The sequence below is a fragment of the Lasiosphaeria miniovina genome (genome assembly GCF_030549165.1).
Source record: "Lasiosphaeria miniovina strain SMH2392-1A chromosome Unknown B0T26scaffold_1, whole genome shotgun sequence".
Taxonomy (NCBI): domain Eukaryota; kingdom Fungi; phylum Ascomycota; class Sordariomycetes; order Sordariales; family Lasiosphaeriaceae; genus Lasiosphaeria; species Lasiosphaeria miniovina.
The window spans coordinates 5,281,320-5,302,100 of record NW_026848220.1 but is presented as its reverse complement, the minus strand read 5'-3'; the positions used below and the strand labels follow the sequence as shown (position 1 = coordinate 5,302,100).

The following is a 20,781-nucleotide window of genomic DNA, read 5'->3' as shown; positions in this document are numbered from 1 at the left end:
TCATGGAATACTACCTCGTGGAGGACTGGAAAGCCTCTAAACACGGGGAGTGTAAATCGAGAAAGAAAACTTGGGTCATGCTATGGAAATAGCTGACGTTCACTTCTTCTCGGGCTTGACAATGCGGCATACCAAGTCGGAGCCGTCTACTGAGTCTCCCTCTCTCACCATAAGAGAAGCGACGACGCCATTGTGAGGAGCGGAGATAACCATTTCCTGTTGAATATCATTAGCAATTTCCTCTTCAACAGCACAAGGTGGCTGCACGGTGGAACAACGGGGAATTGGGGAATTAAACGAACCATCTTCATGGCGCTCAGTACGGCAAGCGGGTCGCCCTTCTTCACATCGCTGCCCTCGTGGACGCGAAGCTCGACAAGCACACCAGCCATCGGGGCACCGACTTGGCTAGAGTCTCCTGTATCGGCCTTAGGCCGGCTGACGTTCTCGACCGACGCCTGCTTGTCGTCGACGGTAGCCTGCCGGACCTCGCCGTTCATCTCGTAGAACACCTCGCGCTGGCCCGTGTTCTCGGAGAGAGGACCAACGGCCAGAAGCTTCAAGATAAGCACCTTGCCCTTCTCCAGCTCGACGTGGAACTCCTCACCGATCTCAGGCTTGCACAAGAAGTACTTTGTGGGCAGGACCGACAAGTCTCCGTACTTAGCGACGAACTTCTTGTAGTCCTCAAAGACCTTGGGATACATGACGTAGCTGGCGACGTCGCACTCTGTCGGGCTGCCACCGAACTTGCGGGAAAGCTCCTTCCTGATGGCGGCAAAGTCGACGGGCTCGAGGGTAAGACCAGGGCGCTTGTCAAGCTTCCGGCGGCCGCGCAGCGCATTCGTGCGGAGAGGCTCCGGGAACCCGCCATACGGCTGGCCCATCATGCCCTCGAGGAACTCGAGGACCGAGCCGGGGAAGTCAAGCTCGGCAGCGCGAGCCTTGACGTCTTCGGGCGAGAGCTTGTTTGAGACCATGAACTGAGCTAGATCGCCGACGACCTTGGATGTGGGCGTAACCTTGACGATGTCGCCAAGCAGATCGTTGGCTTGCTCGTACGCCTTCTTGGTCTCAAGCCACTGGGAGCCGAGGCCAAGCTGCGAGGCCTGGAACATCATGTTTGTGAGCTGGCCGCCAGGGATTTCATGCTCATAAACTTCTGGATCTGGGCCGGCAAGGTGGGCCTCGAACGGCGAGTAAAGCAGGCGGAGCTGCGACCAGTACGTGTCGAGAGCACGAACGTGTGCCGGGTTGAGGCCAGTTTGCCTGTCCGTGCCATCAAGCGAAGCAAGGATGGCGTTGATGCTCGGCTGAGATGTCATGCCGGACAAGCTGTCGGTGGCAGCATCAACGGCATCAGCGCCAGCCATGGCGCAAGCAACCATGGAAGCTACTCCAGTACCGGCCGAATCGTGGGTGTGGACGTGGATAGGAAGGTCGGGGTACTTCTTGCGGATTGTGCCGATCAGGATTGTCGCGGCATGAGGCTTGAGAACACCTGCCATGTCCTTGATTCCGAGGACATCAATGTCGAGCGCAACAAGCTTGTCAACAAGGTCGATGTAGTACTCTAGGTTGTACTTCTTCTTGGGGTTCAGCATGTCACCGCTGTAGCAGACGGTGCCCTCGGTAACACCACCAGCCTTCTGCACGGCCTTGATGCCAACCTCGAGCTGGTTGATGTCGTTCAGCGCATCGAAGACACGGAAGATGTCGACTCCGTTCTTCTTGGCCTGGTCCACAAAGTGGTAGATGGCATTGTCGGGAAGAGAGGCGTACGCAACACCGTTTGCGCCGCGCAGCAACATCTGGAAGGGGATGTTGGGAATCAGCTTGCGCATCTTACGGAGCCGGTCCCAGGGGTCCTCGTAGAGGAAGCGCATGGCCACGTCAAAAGTGGCGCCCCCCCAGCATTCCAGAGCGTAGAGGTTGCCGAGAGCATGACTGGTCTCTTTCGCAATGTTCAGCAGGTCGACTGTGCGCACGCGGGTGGCAAGCAGAGACTGGTGGGCGTCACGCCACGTCGTGTCCATGAGCAGACAGCCCTTGTAGTCGCGCACAGCCTTGGCAAAGCCCTTCGGGCCTTGCTCGAGAATGACGTTCCTCCAGCCCTTGGTGGAAGGGAAAGTGACGTCGAGCTTATGTCCGCTCTCGTCAAAGAGCTCAGGGATGATGATGTCACCCTTGAATTTGGGCTCGCCAACCTGACCCTTGATGCTGCTTCCATTGACGGCGATATCGCCAAGGTACGCCAGAAGCTTCTGGGCGCGGTTCTGGCTGCCAACAAGGTCGAACAGAGACGGCGTGTCATCAATGAAAGTTGTCCAGCAGTTTCCATCGATGAAGGTAGGGTGGGTCAAGAGCGAGGCGAGGAAGGGAATGTTGGTCTTGACGCCACGAATGCGGAACTCGATCAGCGCGCGGAGGATCTTCCGGCGAGCTATTTCGTAGGTGGAACCATGAACTGAACACTTGACCAACATGGAGTCGTAGTGGGCTTGATCACGGAGTTAGCATGACTTCTAGTCCGAGGGTGAGGGCATGACGTGGAGGAGGTGCACTCACGAGTGATGACCGCGCCGGCAAATCCGTTGCCGCCGTCAAGGCGCACACCGTTGCCGCCAGCGGACCGGTACACCTCGATCTTGCCTGTGTCGGGCTGGAAGTTCTTGGAGGGGTCCTCGGTTGTGATACGGCACTGGATGGCGAAGCCGCGGGTAGAGATGCGGTCCTGGGTCAGTCCAAGCTGCTCGAGCGTAGCACCGGCCGCAATCTGGATCTGGGCCGCGACGATGTCGATGCCCGTGATCTCCTCGGTGATGGTGTGCTCCACCTGGATACGGGGGTTGATCTCGATGAAGTAGTAGCGGTTTTGCTGGTCGACAAGGAACTCTGCGGTACCAGCGTTGCGATAGTTGACAGACTTGGCTAGCTTGACCGCATCGTTCAGAATCGCGTCGCGAACCTCGACAGGAAGGTCCTTTGCTGGGGCAATCTCGACAACCTTTTGGTGTCTCCGCTGAACTGAGCAGTCACGCTCGTACAGATGGACGACATTGCCCTGATTGTCTCCGAGCAGCTGAACCTCGATGTGCTTGGGCTTGTCCAGGAACCGCTCGACGAAGACAGTTCCGTTACCGAAGGCGCTCTTAGCCTCGGACGTGGCTCGCTCGAACGACTCCTTGAGAGTGGCCTGGTCGCGCACGACTCGCATGCCGCGACCGCCACCCCCATAGGCGGCCTTAATGATGATGGGGAAACCATACTCGTCGGTGAATTTCTTGACGTCTTCGAACTTCTCGACCGCACCCTCCGTGCCGGGGACGACGGGGACACCAGCAGCAATGGCGAGTGTTCTTGCCGAAACCTTGTCACCGAGCGCGTCGATGACCTCGGGGGATGGTCCGATGAACTGGAAGAAACACTCGGTAAGCAATGTGATAGCAGCCCCAACCTCGGGACAGGGAGCCCTACAATAAGCCCGGCCTTCTCGACTTTGCGAGCGAAGTCGGCATTCTCGGATAAGAATCCGTATCCTGTAAGATTGTCAATGCGCGTTTCTTTTGGTCTATACGCGAAGAAAGCTCCGCTTACCGGGATGAATCATCTGGGCGCCATGTTCAACAGCAATCTTGACGATCTCGTCGCTGGCAAGATAGGCTCCGACAGGCGTGTACTGCCCGCGCTTTCCGATGACGTATGCTTCGTCGGCCTCTGGGGTCTCACTGTCAGCAGGAGGACAGGAAGGAATCGGGCGGTGTCAGGGGATGTAAAGTAAAATCGCGCATACTCTGCCTGTGCATCGAGAGACGATCCTCATAGCTACTAAATCAGCAATTGCGCAGGCCGAAGACGAGGCCGAGCAGCTCACCTGAAGATAGCAATAGTGTGCAGAGACAGTTCGTGGGCCTAGAGGTCGGGGTTAGTTCTCGGAACTAGCTGCCTATGAAAGAGTGACAAGGAGTGCTGGGCGAGAGATACTTACTGTCCTAAAGATCTATAGGGCGGGCGCATTGTCAGTCAACATGGCTATCCGAATGCTAAACAGACTCGCCGCATGGGGCAACGGGCGCGGACATACACGAATAGCTAATTGATGTCAGCATCGCCGCGACTAACAAGACTCTCGTCCGGTTGAGTGGGCAGATGGAAAAGGGGGAGGGGGTTACATACGAATTTCTCCTCTATTGGCGACTGTTTAAGTAGACAAGATATCGTTAGCCATGATGTCCCGAATTCAGAGGGGGTTGATTGGACGAATGCTGCTTCTGGGGCGCTTCAAGAGAGCTTGTTGAGAAGCTTTATCCGCGGACGCGCGAGAGGTAGGCAGGTGACTAACCCAATATCTTGTTCAACTGCATAATCGTCGAGTTGGCGCGGATGCGGTGGACCGTATGGGCCTCCTTGGGAACCTCGCCATCCTCAAAAACCTCCTCGTACTTGTCGGCTGCGCTGTCGGCGGCCATGGCGACTCAATTGGCGTGGGATTGAAAGGTCAATTGCAGACGAAGGGTGAGGGAGAGAGACGGAGGAGCCGACGTTCGCGTGCGCAGGGCGAGGCGAGGAACGAGGGGTGACGACAGTGGGGTTTCGTCGATGGCGGGGTTGGAGGGAGAGCTCCTGGAGCTCCGGCGGGCGCAACCTTGGGTGCTTCTGCAGTGGGGCCAACTTAAAGTAGGCGGAGACAGACGGCGGAAGACGATAACAGCAGCAGCAAGAGATGCCAGCCAATTCAACGACAATCCTGCAAAAGATTTCGAGGGAGGCACGGTAGCTCGGACAGAGAGGCGAGGGGAATTGGAGGGGCAGAGTCTAAAAAATAGACAAAACCAAGCGAGGGCAAAGAGCAGGGACGGGGCTCCTGGGGTGAGGGGATTTCTGTCAAGCCAGGCACAAGAAAGAGTCAGGGCAGCCCCGGGTCTGCTTTATCAATAATCAAGCTCCGTCGTGCCAAGCTGGATCTAAAATGGTGGGAAAACTCAACCCAGTCATCAGTCCGACCGAGTCCAGCAAAGCAGGGTAAGCCTCGCCGCTCCCATGCCATGCCATGGTCCCCTCTTTTAAAATCAGGAAGCGAGCATGCCGAACTGCATCGTGCGTGCAGGCCGAGCCACAGGTAGCTCGGTGATGGGCGAGGTCTCAACTCTCAAGGGTGCGGGCGGACGTGTGCGTGTGTGTCTCCCGGCCGGGTGACCGTCAGTCCTTTTTCGCAACGGGCGCTTTCCAGCGGCAAATCGGAGCTCCACCAACATGCACATTGCACACGGCAACCAAGCTCGCCTTATGTACTGTAGGTAGGTAGATATCGGCTTGGCGATCTGAGCTACATCGGCGGCCTGCATCCAATGCCGCCTCTCATCCCTCCTCCCCTTCCCCCGGGAAAGGAAATATCTCGGTCTTGCGGACGGTTGACTGCGCAATCTCTTCTCGCCGTCGCTCGCACAGCGGCACGGAGTAGACAGCCCAGACCTAAACATACTGTACGTGTACATACTGCGTACATACATAGGTATTGATACACTATGCCCGGCACTTCTGGCTGATTGAGCTCCACAGCCAGAGCCCAGAACAGCGATCACCATGCTTGCCGCCCTCTTGGCGTTAGATCTCGAGTTGCACTTGCTACACCAAGGTGAAGCCAGCACTTGACAGGCATTGAGATGGTGCACACGCCGGCCAATGGTGTTGTTAGCGGGGCTGATGGGTTTCCCACGGCGCGCACTGGCAATGTGCGCCGCCGCTTCCTAGCTCAAGCTGGGAGGAGCTCGACGGTGGGATTCTTTGCAAAACGGGGGAAAGTTGGTTTTCCCTAAAGGCTTGCAGCAATGGCTTGTGGGGGGGAGGGGGGAAGGAGTTTCACAAGAGATTCCATATGGCCTTTTATTGGCTAACCTAAATGACCCCCTCATTTCATGGCTAATGAATACCTAAATCTCAAGAAGTCCACCAAAACTTTGTGGCCATCAAGGTGACGAAGGGGCGTTTTCCGAGAAGCCCATTCCTCGCCATCTCGTCATTGAGACATGCCTCGGATAACAGGGTGGTTTCGGAATATCCAGTAGCCCGGCTGGCACCACAGCAGCACCGCACCTCGGGCAGTCGGTAGTTGGGACGGACAACCCATCAGGTGTCAAGCTCAGCTCAGAGCAGATGGGCAGGGTTCCCTTGGTCCATACCAGGTACCTACCGAGCTACATTACCAACCTAAGCTCTGCACCTACCACGACCGGCTTTATCTAGCCGACAGTAAGCTCAAAAGAGAGACGGAGAGAGGGGGAGAGAGAGGGGGCCAGTATCGTCAGCGTTGACGTTCAATAGCCCCAAAGATAGCTGGGTTCCCCACACGATTGCCGGGGATACTGATGCTGGGTATCAATTGTGCCGCTTCAATCAACATCAAGATGGTTGGTTGCACAGTTGTGTGAGAGGTTGATGAATTGCTGAGAGTCTGTCTCGTCCTGCCTGGCCCCTCTTCCTCTTCCTCTTCCTTCTCTTTTCTTTTTCCCCTCATTCCCTTCCCTTCACAGACCCGGCTGGTCTGCCAAGAGATGGATCATCTCGATGAGCACAACAGCTGCCGTACCTCTGCCCCTTTTTTCCTTTCTTCTTCCTCTCCTCTTTACATGCTTCCCGCAGCTACCCAGGTATCTCTGTCTTGCCTGCGCCATTAAAAGGCGGTCGGATCCTGTCACGGGACCTCTCTGGTCAAAGTGCCCTGCGGCTCGTTGAGTCATTTGTGGTTCCCGACAGCGCAACCATCCCAATCAGTCGGGGACTCGACTCGACATGAAGAATGGAAAGGAAAAGGGAAAAAACTGCATTTTGGGACTGGTATGCAGGCTACACCGCATTTGAGCTATTTTCCCCATCAGGTGAGAGCCGCTCTGTCACATGGGGAAAGAAGGAAAAAGCCATGCATTTCCCACCCCCCTCTCCCAAAGGAAGAGAAAAAAACCGTTTTCGGGGAGTGTGTATGTACGGTAGGTGTGTGGTCCCGCCTCCACTTCCCCCCTTCCCCCCACGGTGATGACCGGCCTTCGGCGCCTTAGGAGCAACCCGCGCGCGGAGTGCATACTGGTCATATAATCGAGACGTCCATTGGCTGGGATTATCCATGGCCAAGAACATCGCGAAAGACACAGAGCAACCTCCACGGATGCGTTCCGCGATAGGCGGCCGCGGTTACAAAGTTTACAGTACACTATTTACCTGCCACAAACATTTATCTGTTGACAGATCAACGAAATCATGTGTCAAAGTCACGGAGCGGAAGCAAGCTCTTACAAGCTACAGTTAACCCCTGAAAGCCTGTTAGTATATTAGTATGGTACCTAGATATGTATTAAAGAGCAAAGACTAGGTATATAGGGCGAGCCGTAAGATATGGAAGCCTTTCAAATCTTGGGAAAGTCCTCCGCTAACAAAAATTCGGAGATAAGATCGTACACCCAGTAAAACTGGAAGTGACGATAAACCATATTCCTTCCCAGTGGAATGGTGTACGCGTACGATAGATGAAGCTAAGGGTGGGGGGGAGTCGGCATCATCATCGTCTCTCCTCCGTCTTGGCGTCGCGGCTGTAAGATGCAGATCTCTTGGAAAGCTCCCAAGTCCGTGAGATCCGGTGATGTGTTGTGTTGCGTGCCAAGCAAATGCTGTCTCGGCGCAATTCTCTTTTGAGGACCTGGGCGGCTTTTCGTTTTTGTACAATCCAATGCCTAAATGTCTGATGGCGCGGTACGGATACTTGGGCGGAATAAAGATTTAGTAAACAACCGTATAACGTTATGGCCTAGGAAAGGCGTTTAAATAGGCGTTTCTAGAAAAGAGATAGATAGGCCTCTGGGGTTCAATTATAAGAATTCTAATAACTATTAACTCCCTCGGCAAATAATAATAAGGGCGAGAAATAAGGTACGAAGACCATTAAGGTCTTAGAAAATCCCCCGCTACAAACATTCAGGGATTGGACTGTTCGGAGCACCCAGGGGGAGGTTGCCAAGAGCCCGAGAGTTGAAAAGGAGGAAGAGTTGTCACACACTCTATCAAGATCGCCGTACCAACCCCCCCCCCCCCCTCTCTCTCCCTCTCTGACTTTATCGTCAAGCGGTGAAGCCCGAGAAGACGAACATCCTGCTTGCAGAGGAGCACAGCCAAGACCCGGGTGTCTCTTCTTCCGCAATGCGCCTGCTTGATTGTCTCGACAACTCATTACTGCCAGCGGAGAACTGAGCAAAGTCCGCCCGCCCAAACTTCGGTCTCGTAAAGCGCAGAGGCAGAGGGGCTCTACAATTTCCTCTTTGGATATGCTAATTCTTCGTTTCTTCTTCTTAGCCACACGACGACTCTGACAACACTTTGTTTCCAAGCACCAAAGGAAAGAATTCACACAATTCGCCACGAACAAAAGGTGAGTAAAGCCGTTATACCATTTCATATCCATCTGTCCCTCAGTGAAGGTGAACCAGGATAGGTCAACGCCTAGTCACCTCCGCTAACATAGCGCGGCTTGTTGAAGCAACTCAACGGGGCACGTTGGTGATTTATCTTTTCAGCATCTCACTTTCCCGTACTACCAGAAGCCCCCTCCCTCTCTTCTCTCGGCTAGGCTAAAGCGAGACAATGCTGCAGGAAGTTGCCAGCGGACCAAATTAAAATGCGCCGATACTTAATATACACCTAGACAGCTAGCCCATTGGAAACGCCGCCTTCCTCAATGTTCGCGAACGATGTCTCGAGCCCATTCACGACTCTCGCAATTGTTCCTCTCGGATGGTTTGTTCGGGAGCCTTCATCCGGCGCCGGGACAGTAGGTAAACGACAATGTCGAGCCCCCGCCGTCAAGCCCCAACCCCGCGGAAAACCAGACTCTTTAATGACCCAGACTACGATTTATTTGCTGACGGAGCTCTTGACCTTGGCCTCGAGCTCCTTGGCCTTGTCCACGGAGGCGTCGACGGCGCCCGCCAGGTCGGCCTTCTCCTTGCCGCCCCAGTTGTGCCATTGCAGAAAGCGGTAGCCCTGCGTCAGCTGGGCGCCCTCGTTGATGAAGTGGCAGCCGAAGAGGAGGTAGTTCTTGGGGGTGACGGCGAGCGAGTAGCGCATGAATGTGGCCGAGTAGATGACGAGCGCGAGGGTCATCTTTCCGGATATTCTGCGAGCGAGACCCGGCCCAGCGAAAATCAGCTGCCTGTAATTCTTCATCGCGCTCTTCTTACCAAGGAAGGAGAACAAGTGATCGGGGCTACGCACAGGTCAGGGCTCTTCTGGGTGTCCATCACCGCCGCAACCGGGATGCCGAAGTTGGAGACGGGGCCCCAGAAATCTGTTGAGAACCACACGTAGCGTCAGCTATCTATCCATAGCTCCCGACCATTGCACGAAGCTGCACCCAGATAGTATCGGAGCGCATTCGTAGAGAGAAAGAAAAAAGCAATTGGCTTCGCCGAGTGGCTCCAACAATCGCGGCACACGAGCACCACCCATGGCAGTTCCAAGTGTGGGATCCGGGGAAAGTCCGACTGCGGCAAGCGGCCGAACAGACGAGCATACGGCACAAAAAATACTTGGGGCAATCGGGGGAACGTACGTGTCGAGCAGACATAGTCTAGGACGGCATTAGACCTGATTTTCGTATTGATCGCTTTGACAAGGGCAGCCATGATGACGGGTAGTCTAGCGATTCTCGACGACGTTGACGCGACGGCGATATGTTGAGCTCCAGCAGCTTCCCGTGCAGCTGCCAACGGTGGAGTTGACTTATCGGGCAAACAAAGTTGGGGGTCCGAGCTCGGGGCTTGGCTTGGCTGCAACTGAATGTACAGCCAAATCCCGAAATGTTTGTTAGCGCAGTACAAGATCATAACGGATACTATACGTAGTACACCAGCTAGAAAAAGCCTGTGATAGGTATTTCAAGGATAGAGAAGGGCCTCCAAGATTCTGTAATAGGGGTTCTAATAACGGCTACCTTCCTCAGCAAAAGATCTTCAGGGCGAGCCGTAAGTTATCAAGGCCTTTCAAATTTGGCAAGTCCCCCACTAACAAGATTTCAGGGGTTGGATTGTAGCGCCAGCACGGACCCCAAGCTCTTCGCGACGATCACCGACTCACCACCGAGAGCCTCAAAATCGGAGATACTCCAGACAGAGAAGGGAGGTCACGTGGATAGAACAACAAAAACATATATGAAAAGCAATGTGGAGTTTATTCACAGTAGCAATGCCCCGCAGCAATCAAAGCTTGTTTCCTGATGCTCTAAGATCGCCGTGCTTTCTGATCTGTGTCGAAATACAGTCTCCCATTCCACTTCTAAAGCACATTTTTCGTTGACCCCAGAACGCCGCCGAAAAATCCCACCTCATAAACCTAGGCAGAGCGTCCAGAGCAATCATAAAGAGTTGACCATAGTAGACACGGTATCGAACGTCTCAGAAAGCCCTATAGCCCATCATGAAGCCCAAACACAGTATCCCTTAACGCCGAGAAGGGTTGAAGCCAGGAGGAGGTCCGGCGAACCCAGGTGGGCCAAAGCCCGGAGCAGGTGGAAATCCGCCCGAGAAACCAGGAGGGGCAGCTGGTTATTACGTCAATGGAGGCTTGGATATATGTGGTTTAAAGGATAGGGCAGAGGAGGAGGAAGATTGGGAAGGGAATGTCTTACATCCAGCGGATCCAGGGAATCCAGGAGGCGCGGGGTAGCCGGGAGGGAGACGTGGAGGGAATCCTGGGAACTGTGAGGGAGGTGCAACGCCTCCGACACCAGCGGCGGGGCCAGCAAGCGACGAGATCGGGGCAGGTGCGCCGCGACCAGCAGGGCGGGCAACGCCAGGTCCGGCGGTGAGGGTCGAAGCAATGCCTGCGCTGGTGGTCTTGCCGAGACGTGCGCTGGGTTCGGCGGGGGGAGGCGACTCGACAGAGAGCGACACAATGTGTGCGCCGCGGACGATGGTCAGACCAAGGGTGCGCTTGTCCTCCTGCTCGATGACCTGAACTCCCGAAGCTCCAGGAGCGTTCGACTTGGCTTGCTTGCGGCGGACGCGGCGAAACTCCTCGGTGTCGGCCAAGACTAGGTTCATGTGCTTTTGCATCAGTTAGCACTTACCAATACTGTAATCACGCAAAGAACGGGGTCGCTCGTACCTTGTCGAACGCAAGCATCTGTCCAGTCATCTGGCGACCGTCGTTGAGGGTGACGCGCATACGATAATTGATCTAGGAGTGCAAATGTTAGTTCCTCCTCCTGCAGAGAGTCGAATATTCCGTCGCAGATCGAACAGAGTACGTACGTAGCCGACCTAGAAAGAATGCGCCTTGTCAGTGTCTGATGTCAACATTTGACGATTCCAAAGCGGTGACGGGGAAGGTGCGGAAGGATTGAACTCACCATCTTTCCCTGCTTGTTGGACGCCATGGTGGCGGCTGGAGCTACCGAGTAGCCTCTTGTTCTGTGCAGGTGATTTGTCTGCGAATGAATTCGGTGACCTCGCCGGCGCGATTCGAAACTCTTGAGGAAATCGGGTGAATCTCGCGGGTTAGTAAAGCACTTCAAATTTCAACGCGAGGCGAGGCGCAGGATGTTGAAAGCTCTCGCGGCCCCCCGCGGCCGCTAAATGAGCCACAATCGCTCTGCTCTTTGCACGGACCTCATTGCGGCTTACGCTCCTGCACGCCGCACTTGCTTGTCCCCCACCCAATTTTCTGGGCTGAGGAGCAATTGGCCCCACACTTTCGCACAATTTCAAAAATCGAGGACGAAAATCGACCTTGATCTTGTAATTCCTCAACCATCGCCAGATTTTCCCTCCCACCCGGATCATCGACAACAACAAAAGCCATCATGGTACGATAAAACTATTATAATGCCCTGCCACTGCTCTTGCTAATTCAATCCTGCGATGTGTAGACGGAGAAGGCCCAAAACCCCATGCGGGACCTCCGCATCCAGAAGCTCGTCCTGAACATCTCAGTCGGCGAGTCTGGTGACAGACTGACCAGAGCCGCCAAGGTGCTGGAGCAGCTGAGCGGTCAGACACCCGTCTACAGTGAGTTTGTCCTTGATTCCGGGCCCCAGTAGTATTTCTTCGAGCGCGGCGAGATCTGAAGTGCCTACACTTGCAATTTTCGGACAAACCGCTGACTGTTTCTCTTCCGCAACCTCTAGGCAAGGCGCGGTATACCGTCCGTACCTTCGGTATCCGCCGTAACGAGAAGATCGCCGTCCACGTTACCGTCCGTGGCCCCAAGGCCGAGGAGATCCTCGAGCGTGGCCTCAAGGTCAAGGAGTACGAGCTGCGCAAGCGCAACTTCAGCGAGACTGGCAACTTCGGCTTCGGCATCAGCGAGCACATTGATCTCGGCATCAAGTACGACCCGGCAATTGGTATCTACGGCATGGACTTCTACTGCTGCATGACCCGCCCCGGTGAGCGCGTCGCTCGCCGCCGCCGCAGCAAGGGCCGCATCGGCTCCAACCACCGCATCAACCGCGACGACACCGTCAAGTGGTTCAAGCAGCGCTTCGATGCCATTGTCCGTTAAATTGGCCCATCCTGGTGGGGGTCCATCAGCAACGGGGGGGAAAGGCATATCACGGAGTGGGGAGTTCAGGCGATCTGGGAACCATTGGTCCTCTGGGGCAGGTCATTGTCGACTCGGAACTTAAAATGGGTGACATTTTCATAACGGATATGTAGATGCACTTCTATACCTTGACGCTTTTTCGTCAATCCAAGCTTGGTCTGAATTTTATCAGTCAAGCTGCGGCCTCAGAGACCGACCGGCGCTATGCCGGCTCCCCATCCCTTTCTCTCAATTTACGTGGCATTGTTCTTTGGAGAACTCATGCTTCTCGGTTTCAATACCAGGCCAAAGCCACAGGCTAGCCGACTCGTGATGATGACCATCTTCGTGATCTAGGCGACAGGTTTATACGTTCAGCGTTAGAGTTACAGTTTCCTGCTCATACACTCCAATCTCTGCATGTTTTTTTTTTGGCCTGGTACCTAGGAACAAGGAGAATGTTATCGTAAATAAACTAGCAGAAGAGGGCTTTAATACGTGATGTCGTTCATTGCGTCTTGATGGTTTCCCAACTGTGAGACAATGTCTCCCCGCTAACCTCGTGCCTCGTGCTCGAATCTTTAGGGGTCGTTCACAGCGCTAATCAGGTCCATTAGGTTCATGGGGTCGCGGTGGCAGCTCGAGTTTGCACGCCAGAGGACCTTTCATCTCCAACACCTTGAAGGGCCCGTTCCTTTGCTGAAAATACTTGCGATGAGGTCGACCTGGTAGGTTGTACCCGTGATGTAGCGTGATAGCCATAAAGGACTTCACTTGGAAGAGGACGGGAAGGATCAATGAGGATTTGGCCCCGGTGCCTTCTGCTTTGCGGTGTCATTGAGCAGTGCTTGGTAGAGGGCTGTAGCCTTCTCGTCTGACAGGTCGAGGATTGCTTCGACGTCGGCAACGATCTCGAATTCCCGTCCGAAATCGGTCTCTGTGGCCATATAGCAACCATCATTCCCCTCTGTCAAATTGCTCGGGTTTTAAGGTCGATGGACTGGGTCTGTCAACCACGACGGACAAAGTCGAAGCCATCGTCAAGATCAAGACACAGACGATGCCTTGGAAACCTAGGTACATCGCCATGACGGGTTTCCTTCGCAAGTTCGACCCACCCTTGGTATCATCGGACCTTGAGCTTTTTCCTGTATGCCCTTCTTTTGTCCTCGATCTCGTCAAACTTTCTCTTTTTATTGACCGTCTTGCTCAAGAGAAGAGATAGGCCTCTAGGATCCTAGAATAGGGTGGTTTATAATAGTTATTACTTCCCTCGGCGAAAAACCTATAGGGCGAGCCGTAAAATATTGAGGCATGTTTAATAATTATATTAATAGAGCAAATTTCACCAGTCGCGACTCATTTAGATAGCTGTTTCACCAGATTTGTTTCTCCATATTCTCCAGGCAGCTATTTCACTAGATCGGCTCTTTCTATTACCCATTTTACCGGATCGGCTCTCTCTATTAACTATTTCACTATATCGTCTGTCTGTGTTCGGACAGCTATTTCACTATATTGGTTTCTCCGTATTCTCTAGGCAGCCATTTCACCAGATCGCCTCTCCATTCATACAACCCAATCCCTAGATTTTTATTAGCGGGGGACATTCCAAGATTCGAAAGGCCTTAATATTTAACGGCTCTCCCTAAAGATTTTTCGCCGAGGGAGGCAAAATCCATTAGAATACCTATTTTAAAATCCTAGAGGGCTATCTCTTCTCCAAAAAGACCTTTTAAAGGGGTCTCCTAACTAGTTTTAAAGAAGAGATAGACCTCTAGGATTCTAGATCAGGGGTTCTAATAGTTATTACCTCCCTCGGGTTTCACCAGTCGCGACTTATTTAGACAGCTATTTTACCAGATCGGCTCTCTGTGATCTCTAGATATTTATTGTAGCTGTGGGACAAGTAGGATTAGATATGGGGATAACTGCCATCAAATTCGTACTCGCGTTGCCGATGAGGCTCTCCATTCATATCTACATACAAAGTGGCCGTAAAACATGGGTATAGTATGTCTCTGTGAAGGTCTCAAAGCGTCGAATAGGAAATTGGAGCAGAGCCTTTGCTCCAATCGACGACGGTAAGAAAAGGAAAGAAGACCCCATATTTCGGCCAGCACATACATCATCAATCGTTCTGTCATTAACATCAAGGAGCCAGGCAAGGACAGCGCACGGCTTCCTCAGTCAGAATAGGTTGGTGTCTTCGGCTCCGGAAGTGGTCCGGTCTCTAATTTTGGCGCAGATGGCCGTCTCTGTCTTTGTGTCATGTGGATATCGATCAACATATCGACGAGGGTCTCGGCGTCCCTTCTGAGGGCCTCCAGCTCCTCGGTGTCGCTTCCAAGGCTGCTCCCGTCAGCGCGGGGAAGCCTATATGCTGAAAAGACTATCCCGCGGTTGGCAGCTCGCCCCTTGCGCTTCCGTGTCTTTGTGTCAGAATCCGCCTCGGATTCGAAGCCGTTCAGTCTTCCGTCAAGGTTGTAGCCAGTATAGAAGGAGCAGCTGTAGCCGCGAGCAAACTCGTCGGCGGCGGCATTGTCGCTTCTATATTCAAGCCATCCTTCGTTTTTGAGCATCTTTTGATGCACCGGCGCCGAGATTCGGAATGGGAACATGATTGATGGCAAGCCATACGCTGCCAGCAAGCGGCCAGTCATTCTCATGCGTGGCTTGTCTGGCTTGTCAATGCCAGCTGATACTTGTCCATCGGTGCTAGGGACGTAAGTAGTTCCACTCAGCATTGAGTCCTGCGGCGAGGACGGTGTATGCAAGACGGTTGCGGAAGTCGACAGAGACGAGAAAGACGATTTCTTCGTGACAGGACGTTGCTGGGACGAAGCGATGTGGTGAGGCCACAAGTTGACGACGTAGACGAGGTCAAACCCGTACCGAGCTGCAATACGTGCAGCCTCAAAAGCTGCAGCAGTTGCTGGTCTGGTGGCCAAAGGTGGTGACAGTGTGAGAAGCGGGTAAGCGTTGGCGATGAGGGAAGTTGCAACAAGCGCTGGAGGGTCGGGTGGTAAAGAAAAGCTTGGAGGCTCCGATGCTGCGGGGAGCTGGGCGCGAGGTACCGGTTGACCATCGGCAATGTCATCGTCGCTTAGCGAGAGAAAATCGCTGAAGCTCGGTTCCTTGAGGATAGGATCGCGCTTGATGGCCGCACCTGCTACAATATTTGAGAGGCTTGTGGACTTGCGCAACGCCGAAATGGCCGCTTTAGGGACCATAACCGAAGCATCTAGGCTCTTGGGTCGCTCCAACATCACGGTCTGATCTAGCTCAAGCTCGTCGGCTTCCGGCTCAGGGAGCGGGACAAGCCTAGGGGAGGTTTCCGGCGTCGGATTGCCATACGGGAGGAGCTCGGGGATTAGCATCCTGTGCTGTAGCTGCATCAAAGCAAATGACTTGTTCTGGTGGGCGGACAGTGGTGGCGTGTTTGGGTCGGGGTGCTGTGCGATCAAACCCTCCACCCGAAGTTCGTTAAAATTGCGTTTCCTGTTGAGCTGGGCTTTAGGTGACACAGAAGGCGAGGTGGGCCGTAATATCGATCTGGAGGTGGGCCGCGATCGGGATATTGGAGAAGACAGTGAGCTATCGGCGCTTTTCCGGTTTTCGCTGGAGAAGCTGAACTCCAGCAGCTCTGCTAGAGAAGCCGTTCTATGCCTGTGGCTGAGTGAGGAGATGCGCTGAGGGATGTAAGGAAAATTTTCATCGGATGAAACTGGAGTCGTGGCTGGTTCGTTCGCGGAATCTGTTAGAGACATGAGGCGAGGTGTGCTGGGAGACTCGGGGAGACTCTGAGCCCGACGATTAGATTTCGAGGTCCAGGCGATTTCTTCTCGAGCCAACATCCGCGTTGACATTGGCCTGATGAAGGATGGCTGCGGAAACGTCTGGAACACGGCCCCCGGTTTTGGTGAGAGAGAAAGAGGTGATATAGGTCCATCCCCAATGGCGATTGAGTCAGGCTGTACCCTCCGCTTTTTTGAGAAGAACCTCTCCAGCCGGTCAAGCCTTCTTTCCAGCTTCTCGAACGCCGCTGTCATTGTGACTGTGTGCAAATGAAATAACGTCTGCGAGTGTCGGTGTCAGCCAACACCGCACTGTTGAACATCTCTTGACGGGGCACCAACAAAAGAATGCGTCGCAAGACAGGTCTTTCACCAATACCTCAACTATTGTTTTTTGACTTCGAATGCGAGATTTCAAGTTTGGAACAAGGGCCCCCCGCTGGAGAGCACCCCGGGCTAGACCGCAAGGTGTGGGAGGGAGAAGAGTTACCTGCGAGATCGATCGGCGGGACAAGGGGCTTGCGGTTCACTTTGAAGACAGTTGGGATCGCCGAGGATTTTGGGCCGAGACTCTAGCTTGCTGGTGGGACAACGCCGTCACGATCTCCCAGCAAGAGACATGCCGCGTAGGTTGAACGAGAGCTGGCCTCACTATGCCGAAGACAATGCCGAATTACACGGCAGGATGTCGAAGGCCGTGGAAGTCGTCGTGTAAAGCGGGAAATAGAATGTTGGTGCGAGTTGAAGGGCCGTCGTCAGAGACTCTCGTGCTCCCGTAGGCACCTTATTGGAGATCACTTGAGCCTGGTCTGTCGAAGCTTTGAGCAGGGATGGAGTACATCAATCCTGGGGGAGGACATGGATCATATAGGGCAGGGCTCACAGACAAAGATAACTGAGGAGTGACAAGGGGGTGTGTCTGATATGCGATGGCGCCCCGAATGTTGATCGGACAAGGCTGGCAGACTTGCCGAGGGGGGGGGAGGGGGGGAGGTAAGATAGCAACTAGGGATGATAGTAGGTTGCTACCTACGGTAGGTAGGAGGCAGGCACGAGAAGCTACCAAACAACGACCTCCCAGATGACGCCGACACTCATTGGCCCGCACACTGAGCGGATACAATGGAAAACTGAAGATGGAGATCGGCTGATTCCACTTACATCCCTCCAGACCAAAGGGTACAGCACACGAACCGATTGGCTTGGCCTAGCATTTGTGGCAAAGAACCAGCGGCGGACGGACTGGCGGCGGACTGGGCCTGGCTAGCTCGGCTGACCAGACCATTCCTGCCATTGCAGCAGTCGCGCTGGCGTAGTCGTGTAGAGAGTGCCTTCCTTTCCAGACCGTCCATTGTTGTCTTGGTCGTACGGAAAGACGGAAGGAGGGAGGGAGACAGCGCATGCACAACAATAGACTCGACCAATCCGGTTAGAATAAGCTCAACGGCCTGCCTCCACCTCCGCTTGAGCTGCAGGTGATCCGAGTCTCGACAAAAAAGAAACATGCCGCTACTGCCTGGCCCGCCGAGAGCTAATCCAATGTGGGAGAGGACTCGGACGATTGCATCCCTGCGCGACCTCCCCCTGTCCCTGATACGTAAGGTGAGTAGGTTGGGATGGCCATCAAGCTCTAAGTACTCTTGTGTACCACCGACTCTTGTCGTCTAAGGCCGTAGGAAAAACGTTCCAAGGGAGTGCCTTGGTCAGCACGAGTTTAGGGACTGACCAAAGGGATGAGAAGCTAACCAGCTGGTCAGCCAAGGTCGGCATCGGGGCGTCAACACTGTTGTTCCTATTGTTCTCGAGCGGTCATCTAGCTCCCCTAGCTGTTCACGCTGAATCGAAACTCGAAAGAGGCAACATAGTCCGTCACATGTTTGACACTGCATGAGGTGCTGCTAAAGCTCCGGATTGGGCGGCGACGGAACAATAACAAAATTAAGCCGATTTTGTGACAGGTTGAAAACAGCTGGTGACGGAGAAAGGCATCACCAAAAGACGCAATATCAGTGCGTTGCAATACTTAATAATAAGAAGGCTGCAGTGATCGAGGTGAAATACACTAACAAACAAAAAATACTACGCTAGGAGTCTAGTAATTGCGGCGCACGGGCATAACGTTCGGACGTCAAACGGCGGAAACATCCACTGGCAAGGATACGGCAAGGCCTGTCACCGCAGTTGCTCGCACACATTGTAGCATCGCGGGGCGTGATGAAGCAGGTGACAGCTCAAGAAAAGAGGAACCTGGACTCGAACCCTTGCTCGAGCAATTGGCGGTGTCAACAAATCCAAGGCCCTGGGCAGTAGTTGCACTTTCCTGTGGGAAGCAAGCCGACCCCGCGGAAGGAGCGATTGAAGCGACTGGGGCGCCGGACCTGGACTTTAACCCCACAATACCCTTACCCTGACTCAACGCCGCCCACGGGCTCTCGTTTTGGGTCGGGCGAGCCAGCCCGCAGGACGAGCTCTCGACTGACAGTTTGATGGTGTAGGCTTTCATTTGATCTTGGCTCCGACCACCCAACTTCCTTGGGCTCCCTCCCTCAGGTTCGCATCGCATTTCAGGACAGAAATGGTGTACGATACTGTACGGAATAGGCAGTCTGGACAGTCTCTGGTTCTCGGCCAGCTGTCCCCTTACTATGGTAGAGCAGCGCCTTACTCGGTCCACGAGCAGTCGACTTTTCCGCCTACCTATTATTGCGTAGACCTTCATTCGCTTCAGATATGTGTGTCTCTCAAGTATTCGAACTGAGGTAGTGATCGACAATGCGTCTGCAGCTGCGGGTCTACTATAGGCCTCCCTTCTCCTTTTGCGTCCAGCGCGATCAGTTTCTTAGGCAAGACGAGGGGCTAGCTGCTGAGCTAATGCATCAATTTCTCCCTTGCTATCCCTTTGTAGCCGCACGCGAACAAATCCGGCAGCCTGGCCAGTGCTGGTTGAGTCACCGTCGGCACCGAGTACCGAAAGTCGGTCACTCCCGTCCCCTTTTGGCGGAGGCTCAAAGCCCAGATCCGATCCGTGCTTCGGCTGTTGCGACTCAGGTTTGTTGAGGATTGGCTGCGTCTCGGGAACAACGTATGTGCTATCCAGCATCCATCATATCTTTTAATCCCAAGTGGTTTTAGCCCTTACCGATGTCTTTCAGCTGCGCTCCCTAGGGGGTTTTCGTTTTTAACATCGCGGCAATAGAATGACGACTAGTTCTAGTGCAACGAGTTATCTCTCCATCGAGCACACGGTGTGCTCGCCGATATGGCTCTTGTTCCCGGAATCGGCATGTCCAAATTACCTGCCTGTCATGAGACATACACTTTGGTTGTCTAACCTCATCTCCAATGAGTTAGTTCTCCAGTTCGGAAATCAGAAACACCCCCCTTGACCACCTTGCAAAATACGCATGAGATTTCGAAATCCACTCATCCCAGGTCGCCTTTCGAAAAAAGGCTAAACGTTTCTAATGGCGAACACCAATCTAAAACTAGAGCTGTACTCATGAGCCCAGGCAACGCAGCGTGTGGTAGTACAACGTCCTACAGTTACGTCTCGGGCTCCATAGGGCTCCCCCAGGTCCCCGAATGGGTCGTTTTCGCCACGCGCACTAAAATATTTTCCAGCAGGTCCCGACAACATCACGAGATTGCGCATGCCAGCTCTCTTAGGATGACCTGGACCCGGGGAAATATCCCTACGACAACTCTTTGCCACTTTGACTCTCCAGCGAGACTAATGGCTCTAAATCCCGAGACGAAAACAATGCCAATAGTTTAGTCTGAAGCTCGGGTCCGAAGTTACCCTTTACAGTCAGATTCTTCGGAATGATAGTGTGTTCCTAGACATTGAGCTGCAAGCAGCCGATGACAGCACAACCAATCTTGCCGCTTTGCTCTATCGGACCTGTTTAGTCCCAGGCCAGACCTTGGTAACGGGCGTTACGGCAGAGCGGCTTCAGGAGAGTGGGGTGGTTAATGGAAAAGGAGGCGTTTAGATCGGACCGTTCATTGGGAGGCGAGGGGCGGCTGTTGTCTCAGTCCCCTACTTCACCTTCCCACCCTACGTCTTGGTAGTAGATTTACTATCTCCAGACTGAATAGGTATTTTTTCCCCGCGCTTCGCAGGTTTTACCCTCTTCAGCTGTGCTCTCTGGTTCGTTCGCATTTCTGGTTCTCTCGCATTTCATGCGAGTGTCGGTTCTGTCTTTCCAGCTCGTGTGGGGAAGGCTACAACCGGTCTTTGAGGAGGCGTCCAACTTTTGCTCCGTCGGTAATCCGTAGTAGGTCGCCATTAGAACTACGCTACAAATATCAGTATGCCAAGCGTGTCTATCTTTGGGGGCCCAAGACTGAACATGAAAGGCCAGGCAGGCATTAGCAACGACTCCAAGACCTGCACCGCAGAATCATGTGCCCGTGGACA

At 53.9% G+C, this 20,781-nt stretch overlaps 5 protein-coding genes across 5 annotated transcripts; 1 reads left to right on the top strand and 4 right to left on the bottom strand.

Moving 5' to 3' along the window:
• Positions 1-19: 19 nt before the first annotated feature.
• Positions 20-3,849, bottom strand: B0T26DRAFT_73201 (carbamoyl-phosphate synthase L chain, ATP binding domain-containing protein). Its single transcript, XM_060443079.1, has 6 exons — positions 3,794-3,849; positions 3,598-3,717; positions 3,478-3,539; positions 2,569-3,415; positions 303-2,500; positions 20-216 (listed from the first exon to the last, which is right to left on the bottom strand). Exons 1-6 carry the CDS (start codon positions 3,804-3,806, stop codon positions 100-102), a joined length of 3,357 nt encoding a protein of 1,118 aa, XP_060303343.1. The 5' UTR covers positions 3,807-3,849; the 3' UTR covers positions 20-99.
• A 5,046-nt stretch (positions 3,850-8,895) lies between these two features.
• B0T26DRAFT_737138 (uncharacterized protein) lies at positions 8,896-9,665 on the bottom strand (the record flags this gene model as incomplete). Its single annotated transcript, XM_060443406.1, has 3 exons — positions 8,896-9,157; positions 9,256-9,328; positions 9,593-9,665. The coding sequence occupies 3 exons, from the start codon at positions 9,663-9,665 to the stop codon at positions 8,896-8,898; spliced, it is 408 nt and encodes a 135-aa protein (XP_060303342.1).
• Positions 9,666-10,191: 526 nt separating this feature from the next.
• On the bottom strand, positions 10,192-11,574 carry B0T26DRAFT_688633 (uncharacterized protein). Its single transcript, XM_060440995.1, has 4 exons — positions 11,390-11,574; positions 11,292-11,300; positions 11,146-11,217; positions 10,192-11,084 (listed from the first exon to the last, which is right to left on the bottom strand). The coding sequence occupies exons 1-4, from the start codon at positions 11,414-11,416 to the stop codon at positions 10,587-10,589; spliced, it is 606 nt and encodes a 201-aa protein (XP_060303341.1). The 5' UTR covers positions 11,417-11,574; the 3' UTR covers positions 10,192-10,586.
• A 268-nt stretch (positions 11,575-11,842) lies between these two features.
• Positions 11,843-12,543, top strand: B0T26DRAFT_670756 (ribosomal protein L5 domain-containing protein; the record flags this gene model as incomplete). Its single annotated transcript, XM_060439215.1, has 3 exons — positions 11,843-11,845; positions 11,909-12,047; positions 12,167-12,543. 3 exons carry the CDS (start codon positions 11,843-11,845, stop codon positions 12,541-12,543), a joined length of 519 nt encoding a protein of 172 aa, XP_060303340.1.
• Positions 12,544-14,393: 1,850 nt separating this feature from the next.
• Positions 14,394-17,057, bottom strand: B0T26DRAFT_73000 (uncharacterized protein). Its single transcript, XM_060442994.1, has 2 exons — positions 16,852-17,057; positions 14,394-16,643 (listed from the first exon to the last, which is right to left on the bottom strand). Exon 2 carries the CDS (start codon positions 16,614-16,616, stop codon positions 14,751-14,753), a length of 1,866 nt encoding a protein of 621 aa, XP_060303339.1. The 5' UTR covers positions 16,617-16,643; positions 16,852-17,057; the 3' UTR covers positions 14,394-14,750.
• Positions 17,058-20,781: the final 3,724 nt, after the last annotated feature.